The 16121-nt window shown below is 37.3% G+C and overlaps 1 protein-coding gene across 1 annotated transcript in view; it reads right to left on the minus strand.

Annotated features, from left to right (window-relative positions):
- Nucleotides 1-16121, minus strand: part of MMP16 (matrix metallopeptidase 16 (membrane-inserted)) — a 176818-nt gene that overhangs the window by 79937 nt on the left and 80760 nt on the right. Inside the window, exons 2-3 of the mRNA XM_014965450.1 lie at nt 10348-10501; nt 2037-2159 (exon numbers count right to left, since the gene is read on the minus strand). Of these exons, the coding sequence (XP_014820936.1) occupies nt 2037-2159; nt 10348-10501 (277 nt within the window). The remainder of the gene's footprint in view (nt 1-2036; nt 2160-10347; nt 10502-16121) is intronic.

Raw genomic sequence — 16121 nt, forward strand, 5'->3', positions numbered from 1 at the left:
TGTGAGTTGTCCTATAATAAGACATTTGTGATCTATGTCATAATTTTTATTGTTTATTCTGTGTTTCTGTTCTGATGGAAGGGTGAGAGGGCTTGGGTTTGGGAGTAGTTTTTTGGGAGGATTGTTTTTGGTTTTTCTTCTCCTGAAAAGTGGAAGAGGAAGCAGACACTGAAATGAGTGACAAATCACTTTCTTTGGAGGAATTGCTAAGCTTGCTTAGCAGGCACACTTCAGACTACAAGGTTTGACTTGCCAGGAAGACACGGAATGCAGCTGGAAACCAGCAGGTTATAAAGAGACTGAGAAGTGGCACTGAGAAAAATGGAGCAGGCAAGTGATGCTAGAGATATGATCAACAAATCAGGGAACAAAACAACTGAAAATGTCATTCAGTTAACTGGTATTAAGCCTGTAAGCAGGGAATTGCTGGGAAGAAACAAGCAGGTGAGGAGAAGCATGTAAAGAATTTTATTTATCTTTTTGTTGTCCTTATTTGCTTTGAGGAATTTTTCAATGCAGAAAGATTAATATTACATTATTTATTCTAATAAAATTTGGGGTTTCTGCTTTAAATGTCTTTTGGTCTGGAATTCACTATGAAAAACATTACAGTCTTACTCTCTTCAAAGCTCTGGTTGACTTGTCAAAGTGAGAGAGTGAACATTTTACAAGATGGAAGGCAGGAGGTAAAGAATTGCTATAAATTCTTCAAAGTGAGAAAGATTACTAGATAGTTCCCACATAGTTTAATACCAGGCACCCTTGTTTGTTATTATGATTAATGCCTTGGGTGACAGTACAGAAGATATACAAGTGGTAGGATTTAGACTGCTGTAAAAAATCCTGTAATGAAACGGAGACTCACAGTCTGCACAAATCAGAGTGATAGAAAAACACACGTATTTGTAGGTGTCTTTGGATGCCTTATCATATGTGTGCACACACACTACATTTACATTTTAAAATGCAAATAAATGGAAAGTGTTGTAGGCGGGCATTCTTATTCCAAGCATCTCTGTATTACTTTTATACTAATAAAGGACTCCAGCCAATGAAACATACTAATCTCAAGGCAGTCAGAAGTCTATTTCTTGAAGTTTTATCAGTGTGTAATGTCTTAGAATTCTCCAATTCAGACGTAAGTCATAGTACTGACACAGAGTTGCTAATAAAACTATCTCTTCACTGTGGTATGAAGAACAGTCTACGTCACCATTATGAACTTATGATTTAATACTAATATGGGTTCATGAATAATGGCACCAGTTAATGAATTTGAAAACTATTTTATCCCTTAAAACTTACCCTTGTTAGATATTACAGGAATCCCAATGAGGTTGTGTAAATTTTCAAACAGTCTGTATTGGAATCCTTGGTTTGCTGACAAATTATGGATTTTATATTATATACATGACACTTTCTTTGGTTGACAGAGCTCTAGCAAGTGCACAGTTTGCATTTAACTTTCCCTGCAAAGATCAGTTTATGCAGCAAACTGCATAAAGTACATTCCAGACTCAAGAGTTGTACACACCCACACATATGCCTATACCCATCATCACGTAGGTAGGAAATGGTTGGGTCAACAACTCACCAAATTATAATGAAATTCATCTGCACTTAGAACCGACCTGTAGGCACCTACATTTTGCAGAGACTAAGTCCTTTCAATAATCTATTTTAAATACTTAGGGATGTGAGAGTCATTACAGCGCTCCTAGTTTCAGAGCAATATTCCCTGAGAAATTTCCAGGAGGGTTGAAAGGTGAAGTTAAGGACATATTGGGTGTTGAATCAATGCTGAAAACTTACCAGTTACTAAATGCATGCAATTTTAATCTAATAAAATTATTTGGTTCTTACGTAGCACAAACATAAGCACATACTTATCTTGGATATGTATTCCAAGAGGTATACATACCAGCTTTTTTATATCACATATTAAAAATAAAATTCTAAAAATATTGAAAAATATTTCAGAAATGTGTATTTACTTAAAAAAGTCAGCACTACTAGGGACATTAATATATTGGTACCTGTAAGTGATATGTTTGTGTTGCCATTTCTGTCCTGTTAACGCGTAGCGTTTCCGACGAATGTTAAATTTGGAGCTACCTCTTGTTTGGTCAGGCACACCACATCGAGGCTTCTTCATCCAACTGCAAGAAATAGCACCACATAGTTGAAGCAACATGAAAGAAAAATCATAACCGCTGCACCAAACTAATGAAAAACATCAAACTTTTTCAAAGTTACAGTATTATCAGTTTTGTGTCTACATGCAACGACTAACAAAAGGAACAGTTATCTTGTTACCAGGTGTGCAGTTTGTGAAACTTCCTTGCACCTCATGACATTCAGAAGCCAATTTCTTTGCTGTTATTCTTCATAGTTTTCTTTTGTTACAATCTCTGAACAAAGACTTCACAAGTGGACAAGTGTTTCACAGACAATAATTTATTCTGCTTCATTCAAGGGAATTACAATCTCTATTGCTAGCTTGCTTGCTGAAGGTGAAGTTAAAGTATATGCACAATGATTTGGTCAAATCACTAGTTCCTAAACTATTTTTTATATTCTGCGATCCTTTCTATTGTCTCATTGTCATGATATTTAAACAAGCCTTGAATTCTTTTAATCAAAGAGCCCAGCCAACTGCCAGATTTTTATTTAATTCAAGATGCTGAAACTGCTACTTTATGATACTATTAAGTTCTTCTATCTTACTCTCTTTCCACGCAATAAAGAGTATTTCATTGCAACTGTAAGCTCTTAGTGGAGATATTTAACTCGGGAACTCTTCTTCAGAATTTTTAATGCTCTGCACAAAATCAAGCTGAAAAGCTCTAAAATTGCAAACAACAAAACTGACCATTGCAGCAGCACTGGGGTTTCCACAGAAGTGTTCCAGTTTTACAGAGGCCACAATATTTCAATGTTTTTCAATATTTCAAAAAACTTCAAATTTGTCAGCTTTCCAAATATGTCAAAGCTAGGATGATATCTAATTCAAAAGCATGAGTCCAACAGCGGTATCATTGAACTGTTTGTCAGCTGTAGTAGAAGGGGTAATTTAGTTTGAGTAAAATTGAACAAAACCCAGCTGAAATTATTATTTTACATGAGCTGGATAGCTGCAGAACAAGGTACCATCAGGAAGCTAGTAAGATTAAAGACATTCACTGCATAAGTAAAAGACAAATCTCCTCTGTTACTTTTCCAGTTCATTTGACTTTATTTCTATCATGCCAAACAATTACCGATGTAAAGGCTACAGTTTTCTGATGGTATTTACCACAAGAGTAGTCATACCCTATATTCAAGCTTGCATGAATGAATTTCTGACCATTAAACTGGCATTTAAGCATTGTTTCATAAATAAATATACACTGGCATATATAAATGGCAGCTGAAGAAAATGTCATCTCAGAATGTGGACTTCTTTTAAAACACATGCAGGTAAGAAAAACTCAAAAAAACCACCAGTCAAACATCTTTCATCTTTTCCAGTAGATACTCTTAGTTCAATATATGCAAAATGAAGAAAACCATCTTGTTTTGTCCAAAAGAAAACACATAATATTTGCAGTACAAAGGAATTGTGTGTGTGTGCACAAAAACCTACACAACCTGAACAATGAAAGAGCTGATTTTTCAGTTCTGTACTCAAGGAATGAGATGTGAAATTGTGAGTTTTACACCTACTAATACAAGAGAAACCATATTGCATACTGAATTAATTTTTAGAGATGGGCTAATCCAGTCAAAATGAGCCACACTTATTTTCATAAATCTGTGTGAAGAGGTTTAAAAGTACAACCAGACTTATAACACTTCATATATGCTGTAGCTACGGATAGATAGCTGTTGTTTAAATGCATAAGTATGAGTCAAGCTCACTTTTGCAGGAAAATGCAAAATTTTAGTGATAGTACCAAGATGGCACTGCACCCCACTTTCACTGATAAAGACTATAGAAGTGCCTGCAAAACCTTTCATGGGTTACACATCCATCATGTAGTACTAGTGGGGAAGTCAACACTTAACGAATTTGACTAGGCAAACTGAAGACACTGAGCTCATAATTACCTGTTTCAAATAAGAAACACTGAATGATTTGCTCTAATTTCTGGTCAGAATAATTAAAAAGTATCCATGGCACATAAAAGGGTTGACTGTTATTCCTATTTGCAAGGAAGACAACCTTCTTTCCCTAACGTCTGCAAAGACGATACTGCAAAATTGGTAAAACTTTACCCCACCAGCATTTGCTGAAACACCCTGCAACTTTACTTCAACAAAATAGATTTTAGGGATTCCTGGGATGAAATATTATTGAAAAGTTCAATTAGTTCTAATAATGAAAGAAAATGAAGGAAAGAAGCAGATCTTTGCTACAGACCAAAGGGCAGTTCTGTTCCTCTTAGTAAAATGATATTATATTTACACTTCAGAAAATGAGATGACAATTGGCTCAGATCTCAGAAAACTTTTAGGCATGTTGTCAGCAATACTTTTTCGCAGGGCATGTTAGATCAGCATGCAGTTAACATGCATTTTAATGATTCTATGTAAATTATGCTGTTAAAGCTGCACACACACATTGCAGAAAAAGACAGATATGTAACAAAAGATCAGTTTTCTCACCTTAAGGTGATATCACTACATCAAAAGAAAGAAGCAAGGAACAAAGCAAAAACAAATAGCTATTATATTTTGTTAGAAACATTGTACAAAAACATCAGGGTCTTGTACAAAATATATAATATACCTCTTACAGTTGTATTGTTTCAAGGGCTATGATTTTAAATTAATTGAATTAGGCTTCCCCCCTCCCCTGGGGCCTTGAGCAACCTGCTCTAGTGGGAGGTGTCCCTGCCCATGGCAGGGGGGTTGGAACTCGATGATCTTTGAGGTCCCTTCCAACCCTAACCATTCTATGATTCTATGAAAAAATAAAAAAAAAATAAATTATTTAGCTTAACTGCTGGAGACCTAGTCTAATAACAGGGTTTGCTCATTAGCAAGCCAGGGGCGGATAAGTGTAAATATTCAAAGTTGTGAATTCAAAAATTAATCTTCAAAGCTGTTCTTGAAATAATCTCTCACGTTATGTCAAAGGTTCAATACTCTCACAGAAAATAATGTTAGCGTAAAATGCTTTACACTTAAGATTTAATACAAAAAGTCAAGAACAGTAGGTAGCATGGATTCAAAATTCAGCATTGTATTAGCTTACTAGAACTTCTGACAATCCATTTTTAGCAAAACAAAACATAGCCCAAAATAACATCTTATGAAATCCAAGCAGTCACAATTTGTTCTTGCATTGATTTTGAAGTGGTATGCACCTATCAAGAGCATGATGCCTGTATCCTTATTGGTTTGGATGGGCAGGGGATGTTCCATGTTGTCATGCTGTCTGGCCCACTAACGTTCTTTTTGTTCTTACATAAGCACTGGGACTGGGGTTTACACACAATATAAATCCCAATGGAAATCAAATGGAAGTCTTTGCCTAAGCAACTGACTAGCTTTCAGGAAGTGATCTTCATGTAAAATCTAAGGAAACGATTCCATTTGCAGCTGAAGAGTTGGGCTATCACCAAAACCATCACCTAGAGCTTAGCTGGGCTAAGTTTAACAGTCAGAATTTTTAACAAATTATTACATGGTTAGTATTGGAGTTTAGTGTTTTCTAGCACAGAAATGAGGCAAAATGTTAACAACTTCTGCCACCGAATTTTTCCTTTTTTTTAATACATCAAAAATGTTTTGTAACAGTAATTATTCTCATGCTGGGAGGAAGACGTCTGTCAATAGCAGTCATTAATGCTCATGATATTTGGGGATACTTAGAGTGTAATCTGATCTTCCATCTGGGGGTGGAGCTGAGAAATAAAACATTAATTTCTATTTTTGTCCAAATATAGATGCTTTTAACATAATATGATCAAGGTCTTCCATGTTCTTGATTGCTTTTTGGAGTTTTTTTTTTTAAATAATTGTTTTTCATTTTAAAAAGGTGCATAATGGGAATGTCTTTGCCTCTCTTACATGTGTTTGTTTCTGAACTTGTACAAATCTTTTATGCAGCAGCCTCTAAAAATTAATATTTTATCAGTACTCAATAAAGAGGCTTAATTGTGACTAATGTACTCTATCTGTAGACTCTGTCACATCAAATTCCTCTTTTAGCTCCATTAGTTTGAATCTTGAGGAGCTATATATGTCAAGAGAATTAAAACAGTTTAGACTCACAGAAAATCTGAAAAGATTAAAATAAAAATATGCAGCAAAATTCTAATGCTCTTCCATTATAAAGAGAGAGATGAAATTCTCATCACTCAAGCCAGTTGCCTAACCATATTTTGTTCTTTAGGGGTTAAAAGGGTTAAGATGTCTGTCTCCTCACTTTCCTAAGCCTTCAGGAAGAAGCTTTGGTCTAAGGCAGAATCAAAACATTAACAAACCCCACCTTTGGTTAAACACCCTCCTCATTTATCTGTAAGCAAAACTGCTGCTTAGGCTGTATAATGTTTTTGTTGTTGCTGGGATTTGGATATTTTTTCTTTTTTTTTCTGCAAAGTTAAAGCAAAAAAGGAAAATAGAAGGGAGAATTCAACTTGACAGTGCAAGTTGACCATAGTGGCTGGAAAATCAATATACATTTATTTAAGAAAACTACTGAATGGTACCCTTAAACTTCTTGTGAGAAGAGACAGACATGTTTACCAAATATATTACAAGACTTTATTGACAATCCTCTAAGTAATAGGAAGCAGTCAAAGAGTGATGTAAGATAATGTATTTCTGCTGTAGTACAGATGATGATTTGTCTGCAAGGCTTCTCATTCAATGTTTGCTGAGGGCACCTTATGTATATAATACACCTTATATATACCTTATATAAAGCTTTTGTACAAAAACATTTACTAATAAAATAGACCATTGAGCCTTGAACACCTCCAGGGATGAAGATGTGCCCCAAGAGCATACTGCCGGCTCAGGTTGAGCTTCTCATCAACCGACACCCCCAAGTCCTCCTCAGGTCTGCTCTCAATCCATTCTCTACCCAGCCTGTATTTGTGCCTAGGATTGCCCTGACCCAGATGCAGGACCTGGTGTTGTTGAACTTCGTGAGGTTCACACGAGCCCACCTCTCAAGCCTGCCCAGGTCCCTCTGGATGGCATCCCTTCCCTCCAGCATGTCAACCATTCCATACAGCTTGGTGTCATTGGCTTGCCCCTTGGCTATCGAGCCACTGACCACAACTCTTTCAGTGCGACCATCCAGCTAATTCCTTATCCACTGAGTGGTCCATCCGTCAAATCCATGTCTCTCCAACTCAGAGACAAGGATGTCAGGTGGGACAGTGTCAAATGCTTTGCACAAGTGCGGGTAGATGATGTCAGCTGCTCTTCCCTTATCTACCAACACGGTAATGCCGTCGTAGAAAGCCGCCAAATTTGTCAGACACGATTTGCCTTAGTGAAGCCATGTTTGCTTTTCCCAATCACATCCTTATTTTCCATGTGCCTTAGTCTAGTTTCCAGGAGGATACACTCCATGATCTTGCCAGCCACAGAGATGAGACTGACTGGCCCAGGTTCAGAACTTCCTTCATATTTTTATGGTATTACAATGGCCACTCACTCTTCCCTATCCCCATCAATGAGCATGCATCATGCTTTTGAAGCCACTTGGGAAACAAATTAAAAAAAAATATAGTGAATGGTGAGTATTAGGGGAAAGATGAACAGTGTTTGTATTTATGCACACCAAAATACTCATTGAGGGATTATCTATTTTTTCATAGCAACAATTCCCACATGGGACTTTTGATGATGATGTTGCAGGACATTATTTCTATGTTAATATCCTCGAATTTTATTCCTATCAAGTTACTACTATAACTTTCTTTAATTGTTTGCCCTTCTGAAGACAAGAGGCACTTGTAATCCCTTCTCAATACATGCTAGAGAAGCAGATATATCTTCATGCCCAAGATGAGAACATATTGTTTTTATGAGGTTCCTGCTGCACTCTTTATTTTTAATCCCAGCCTTGTATGTGATTATAAGATATTAATCACAGAGAAACAAATTGGAAACTGTCACATATTTCTGGCCAAAAGAGAGTATATATACTTTCTGTGTACAGGAAAGAAAAAATTACTTCCAACATTTACAAAATACTGCCATAAATGAATAATTGAAAAAAATATATTTACCCTTTGTTATATAGTCATATCTCCCAAGAATATTCACTGGCGTTAATTGATGGCAACTTGAGGCCATAGTTTAGTTTAATGAGCTTATTTATTTTCTCAACACCAAAGCAAATGTGAAAACTCTTTAAGAATCAGTTCTGTTCCCAACTTGGCTCTAGTTAATGCAACTCCAAATGTGTAAGCAAATGCAGAATTCATCCAACATGAGTTTTATGTACCTAAGAATTGCCACGCTTTAATATATCTTCCTGCGTAGAAGAAAAATCACACATCAAAAAGTTTGGAAGACTCAGTATCCACCAGATTGTAAAATTAATGTTTGGGGCTGCCGCATAGATGGATTCCTTTGCTCTTACATAGCAGAAGTAAAGACAACCTTGCTGACACGCTGGCCAACAAGCCCAATTTAGCAAACATAAACCACTTCCCTTTGCAATTAAAGTTTTGGGTCGCTTTGCTTTTTTCCAACTCGCTCCCTGATACTCTTAACTAAGAGATGGCCCCCTGCTTTTCCTTAGGTTGCCACTTTCTATCTTCTCTGTACTGCTAACTGCCAACAGATTATTTTCCTTTTAGTGAAATATATTGCCTTTTACAAAGTTGCCACTAATGTGCCTTTGAAAGGCTACTAGTGACTGGTATAGCAGAGCTCCCCCCTTGAGGATCAATCGCTGAAGCTGTATAAAGAACCTAGTCTCTCCACCCTGCAGACTGGATCATAAACATCATTTTGAGCACGGCTCTCTCACAAGGCATTTATTACTATTGCACTGCATGCTCTAAGGTCCTTTCTAATTCCTGAGCTGAGGGATGTGTGATCAACTCACCTCCCCTTAGGGCAACCCTCAAATCTGCTTTGCTTTATTGCTTTTCAATGCAATAATGCATGTGCCAGTGGAATAAAATGATTTTTCCAATCCTGCTAGCATTTTGGGTAGCCTCTTCCCTAAACTCTGAATGATAGAAAAATCATTCCCGTCAGCTACTTTACCAAAAAAGAATTAACTAAAACCCACGTGTGTTTGTGGCTGGTAAATGGCAAATGAAGGAGGATTATTTCTCCCCCCGCCAAAAAAAAAGCATTTTCAAGAAGTAGTAGAAACATATTTTAATAAAGTAAATGTCGGATCTGTAGTGACAGTACTATTTTCTAATTGTTTGCTTTTCAGTAAAGTAACTTTTTCTAAAATCACAATATCAGCTTTGTTGCATTTTAAGTAAAATGTATCCAACAAGCATTTCAAATCTTAATCCCAGATACGTTTTCTTAATTGTATACAATTTTTTTTTTCATTTCCCTACATATTTAAAAAAATTGGTATAGTATAGAGTTCCTTGGAAGTGTCTTTTAATATCTCTGTTTCACAAAGTTTCTTTGTGGTCAGTCTGTCAGTAAAACCAGACACTAGCTGGCCTTACACAACTCCAGAATTGCAAAGGGCATGCAATGCTAATCAAATTTTACTGCATGGTAAAATGACCACACCTGGTCTTTTGTTACTGGAAACCTTTAAATGAATGAACCAGTGGAGTGTGCTACATTTTATTTTTCAATGAAAATGAAAGGTTTTCCAGTAAGAAAAGACTTTCCACTGTGAAACATGTTGTGAATTTTTGCCAATTTTGAATAGGTTTCTCCACTTCCACATTGATGACCTTTCGGTCCTTTCTCTAGTTAACCCTGAAACATTCTCTTTACAGTCACGTGCCCAAAGGCAGGCAGCAGCGAAGCAGGTGACTACCTGCTACCATGAAACACAGATGATGGAAAAAAAAGAAAAAAAAAAAAAGGAAAGGAGAGAGGAAAACATTAGTTAACCCTGAAACATTCTCTTTACAGTCACGTGCCCAAAGGCAGGCAGCAGCGAAGCAGGTGACTACCTGCTACCATGAAACACAGATGATGGAAAAAAAAGAAAAAAAAAAAAAGGTAAGGAGAGAGAGAAACATTTCAACTCCCCATCTGAACCTGGGCAATTCTACGATTCTATGGAGCTGCAACACTATATGGATATCACCGTCACCCTGCTTCACGTGGTATAAAGTTTTTCCAGTTCTATTTTACCCTGCTTGAAACAGAAAAATCAAGAGCAGTTCAGTACTGGTTACTTACTCAATTGTGTTCCTGTCCACTTTTCCTGTCATATTAATGCCATAGAACTGCTGCATGGCAGCTATAGCTGATTGCATGGTTTCTGCAGAGCGCAACACCGACATTCGGGGGTCAGTTGGTGGAAGGTAGCCATACTTTTGTAACCATACCTGCAATGACAAGTGCAGTGGCTATTAAATAGAAATTAGAGGTAAATAAAATGCTCCCTAGTAATTAGTTTCGCACCATATATATATAATGAAGCTTCTAATTCACCAAGCATAAATCCTGTTAGTTTGGGTTTTGGTTTTCACTCGCAGAGAAGAAATTCTTTGGGGCTTTTGTTTCATCTTCTTTATTAAAGATTCTGCTGGTTTAAGACTTACGGTGTTTTCTACCCAGGAGCCAACTCTCTTTATTATCTGAAGCTGCCTGCTTCAATTATTTATTTAATGTATTTATTTATTTGAAGTTACAACTTAAGCACCTAACCCTGACTCTAGGCACTTCAAGAAATTTTTAAAGCAGACAAAATATAAAATCTACAATATATGCCACACGTAATTGACTGTCCACAGGGTACATAATAATATTCACCACCTACAATAATAAATCCACAATAGCTCTCACAAAGTTACACTATATTGTTATCATCTCTCAAAAAATATGAAAGAGAGGGTGGGGAGACAATCAGCTTTCCAAGAAGAATATCAAAATCACATACTTATAGGCAAAGCAGGTGGCCAGGAGATAGTGAAGTAGCAGAGTCTGTCCCCACTTACAGTAAATTCCCTGATAAGAGGATCTTCCATTTTAAATCAAGATGGGTTTAGTGCCAACTGTTTATGCTCTTAATTGTGTAGAAGTGAGAGGGAGAAGGCATAGTCCAAATAACTGAAAGCTTTATGGATTAAAGCCAATTTCTTAAGAACACCTGGAAAAACCCTCTGAAACATGCTGTCCTCTTGAGGCAATGTTTCCTAAACAACTAGCTGTGATTGTCTTAATGTTTCTAAACATTCTCAAAATCTAGCCTACACAAAGCACAGTGTAAGACTTTTGAGGCAATGAGAGCACTGATACATCTCTAAAAATGCCTTAACTTCTCATCTAAGGACTGGAACTACCCACTAGAATGAAAGGTACATATATTTTCCATCTACAAGACATAGTTAAATTGCATGGCTGCAGCTTCACTCTCTCCTATAACAAAGTACTTGTGACCTCATAAATCTGATCTTCTGTTCTTTAAAAAATTGAATGAATAGATAAACAAATACAACATTTGTTTCAGCTACCTCTTTCAAACTTGTAACATCCCAGTTCACGGATTCTGAGTCATTACATTAATGAATGTAATCTCCACCCACTCTCCCCTTATAGCATGCTGTGGGCTCTGTCTGCCTTATACATTTCTGGGGTTTTTATCTGTTTATACACACTGTTTATACACAGCCTAACACCAAACGGTGTAGTCTGCAATTTTCACCCTAATTTAGCTTGCAGAGTCCATGCAACTCAGTTCTGCAGCAGGTTAACCATGTTGGTGGCACACTCCTCTTTTATGGACCCAGTGAAGAAACTCAGGTGGATGAACTCCTTGCTATGGCTCACTTTACTAACACTGAGCAGGTATTATAGGTGAACACTGGCTCCGTCTAAATGAAAGATCAAACTGGCACTAAAAATAGGGGAAATCTCCAGGTTATGAGTTCAGATATTTCTCATTGAAACAGCCTTACCCTCCCACCGAGCAGTTCAGACACAATCTCAACAATGTTTGTGAGCTCCACCCAACAAGTAGATACAGCACAAACAGGATTAAGACCCAGCCTAACCTCTTTCACCATCACACTATCTCTATATACAGGAGCTGTTCAGAATAAGAACAATATTTTCTTTAATAGATAGGAAGATGCTCTTATTTCCAGTATACATTAATTGCTACTATCACCACCTATATCGAACTTTACATACTCCGGACTTCCAACTTTTCAACTTCAAGGGTGAACTTGTGAACACTACAGAATCACAGAATGATATGGGGTTGAAAGGGACCTCTGGAGATCATCTAGTCCAACCTCCTGCCAAAGCAGGTCCACCCAGAGCAGGTCGCACAGGAACGTGTCCAGGTGGGTTTTGAATGTCTCCAGAGAAGGAGACTCCACCACCTCCCTGGGCAGCCTGTTTCAGTGCTCTGCCACCCTCAAAGTGAAGAAGTTCCTCCTCATGTTTAGGTGGAACTTCTTATATTCAAGTTCGTGCCCGTTTCCTCTTGTCCCTGGGCACCACAGAAAAAAGACTGGCCCCGTCCTCTTGACACTCTCCCTTTAAGTATTTATAAGCGTTGATCAGAACATTTATGCTAGAATTGGGGCATTACACAAATAATTTAGTTTATGTGTTGTTTTGCACAGGAAGTCTGTTTTTCCTTCCATTGGGTGTCATTGACTAGATGTCATTGACTAAGTCTGGGGGGGGTTTCTGCCATGATGAAAAAATCTTTTCATTTTAGTTTGTGACTGCTATTAATGCTATGCTATATGGAACATCTGGCTACTGAATAGATACGACTTTGTCACATGGCTGTAAGCTTTTCTCCTCTAAAGGATAAAGCATTGGCTAACTTAAATTGCATTAAATGCACCAATGGATGTCAACTGTTCAGATCTTCACTAGTTTGGGAGGAAAGAGTGCTCTTAAAAACAGCATGTTGACACCAAACTGTTAATAAGAACAAAGAAAACTCATAGATCATCATTAAAGATTAAGTAAGAATATTATGAAGATAATCAGAGTTTCAGAGACTTACTGATTTCTAAGATAGAAAAGAACTTATCAACAAATTATTAATGTTCCTCAATGACAGTACATAGTATAAGCTACACTACAATTATGTTCTATGAACGTGAAAGCTTAGTAAATCAAACAGCCTAATAAAGCACTGATCAAAACAATTTCATAAACACCTTCAGTAGTGCAGATGCATATCATTATTATTCATGTATTCCTGTTCCTTTTTTTAGATTTTATCATGCAAACAAAATTCCTATCTGTACTGAGTAAAACTGTGATGTTTCTTAACTTCAAAATATTTTGACTTGTGTTTTTTAATACACTTCCAGCAAAGATGGTATAAGTGAAATGATTTAAAATGTCTGCGTAATTCAGTTTTATATTTTCAAAAAGCATACATTTAAGAATCTAACTTACAGTGATCACCACAGGATTTAACAGTTCAAGTGCTGATGCCATTTTGAAGAGAGACTGAAGGCTTTTACTATGGTATGGGTAAGTAAACTAACTCCAGAATTAGCATCCATACGACCAGGTAATTTCTCCATTTAGGTCAGTTAATCATGGCTAATGGTGTGGTTTAATTGCAGTCCTAACTATATAAAAATTTCTATGGCTTCTAGAAAAATATGAAGTGCTCTGCAGGGATAAGGATGCTGTGTTGAATAATCTGGCTGGATAAATCATGACTGCTTCAGAAAAAGCAACAAACTTCTAGGGCCATGAAGATGATCAAGGGATTGGAGCATTTCTCCTCTGAGGAAAGACTGAGATAGCTGGGACTGTTCAGCCAAGAGAAGAGGAAGTTCAGGGGGGGATCTTATGTATGTGTACAAATATGTAAAGGGAGGGAGTGGAGAAGATGGAGCCAGGCTCTTCTCAGTGGTACCCAGTGACAGGACCAGAGACAATGGGCACAAACTGAAGCACAGGATGTTCCCTCTCAGCACACGGAGACACTTTTTCACTGTGAGGATGGTCAAACACCGGCATGGGTTGCCCAGAGACTTCATGGAATCTCCACGCTTGGAGATACCCAAAAGCCATCTGGATACGGTCCTGGATTGTGTGCTATAGGTGGTCCTGCTTGAGCAGGGGTTTGGACCAGATGATTTCCAAACGTCCCTTCCAACCTCAACTATTCTGTGTGATTCTGTGATTCTAGACTGAAGCTCCCAAAACTGTAATATCCTGAAAACTTGTAGAATCTTGCTCATCCTGGTTCAAACCATGGAAAAGTTCCTGAAGGATCAGAAATGCAGGTTAAGTCACTACTGATATTTGTACCATTTTTCCCCCCAGGGTCTGCTGTAATAATTACTCTAAATTACTCCAGGCTAATTCTCATATGGTCAAACAAAACAATGTCTTCGAGATAACAATCCATCTACCAGAGTGTTCCAAGATTAGGAGAGAAAAGTTCTTGTGTTCAAAGATGAAAATAAGTCCCAGGAAGTTAATTCTCCACAGAGCTCTTTCTACAGTACCTATTCAATAATGCATTTTGTTTATGAATCTCAAACTAAGGAAGATCTTGGGTGCAATTTTGCAACTTTTTGCCTGATAGCTGAGCAAAATTTTGCAAGAATTGTGGTCTACTTCTTTGACAACCATCATATTGTGGGGTACGGACCATCCTCACAAGATTCCATAACCTCCAGTCCCTATCAGACTCATTTTATTTGTCAAACCTTTGACTTCTGTTGCCTCTTTCCCTCTCTACGTATCTTCTGAGAGGTTATTCATGTTCCTACTTGGAATACCCTTGATCTCTGACGGGTTTAGAATTTTCTTTTTCTTTTACTGTTTTCTCTCACTTGTTCTATGTAACTCTGGAGTTCATTCAGATGCCTGGACCCCAGAACACCACTCGCCAGATCAAGGTGATTGGCATATATCAAAAACAGTGATGAGGCTGGAGTCAGAATGGTGTCCTGGTTGATCCACAGGTCCAATTAGGTCTTCCTGGGAAAATCACATGGCTTTCATGGTAGCAAAAATACGAATGAGTGATGCTTCTGAACTCTCCTCAGCACAGGAAATACACACAACATGCCACCCAGACAAGACTTGGAACATATAAAATGCTACATAAATGCAACTGTCATTTGGGGATGTATCAAGAAAGGCAAGAGTTCAAAGTGACTCATTTATCACACTCCAGAAATTTACCTCAAATTGTCATTGCCTTAGTATTAGCATCTTTGATCCCTATAACTTTCCAACACCTCACTTGCAAGCTGATTATTTTGGTCTAAGCCATCTATATAATGCTGGCATTATTTTGACTCTGCTCACCATCACAGTATTTTAATGCAGAGTTGTTTCTTCTGTTTCCCTCTTTCTAAAAGCAAGCAGGGAACTCAACAGCAACCAGGGAAACAGAGTTTGCTGCTTAGATCCTACAGCTTAGGATAAGTTTCACAAGAGAAAGGCCCATCTCCCCTCATACACATATGCTAAACAACCAAAGCAATGCATTTCATCATGAATTCATAGGGACTGCCTCACTATTTCCATCACCATTCTACACCAGCAAAGTCTCAAAGTGGTTGTCACTAGCTGGAAATGGCCAAAGACATTTTTAGGCCTGGAGAATAACACCGCAGTCAAGCCTGTACTTCAAAACAGAGGCATTCTTGTCAGTAAAATCTAACAGTAACATAGGATTTTTCCACATAGACTAAAACCATTAGCAGCAGGTACATCAGACAAACCATATACTATTATAAGACTAATGGAAAAAAATCTTGGTCATTTGGTATGTCTTCTATGGTACAACTATAAATTACATGCTGTCATATATTAAAAAAAAAAAAAAAAGAAAAAAAGAAAAAAAAAAACCCAAAAGATACCAACAGTGTATTAACCAAAAAGACATTAACCAGCACTGCCCTTTTTTATATGTCCCAACAGGTTGTTTCAAATAACCTTAATGAAAGTACTAAAACTTTGTTCTAAGATATTTACATAGGAAATACATAAATACATAATGTACC

This window comes from Calidris pugnax, unplaced genomic scaffold (genome assembly GCF_001431845.1).
Source record: "Calidris pugnax isolate Ruff unplaced genomic scaffold, ASM143184v1 scaffold41, whole genome shotgun sequence".
Lineage (NCBI taxonomy): Eukaryota > Metazoa > Chordata > Aves > Charadriiformes > Scolopacidae > Calidris > Calidris pugnax.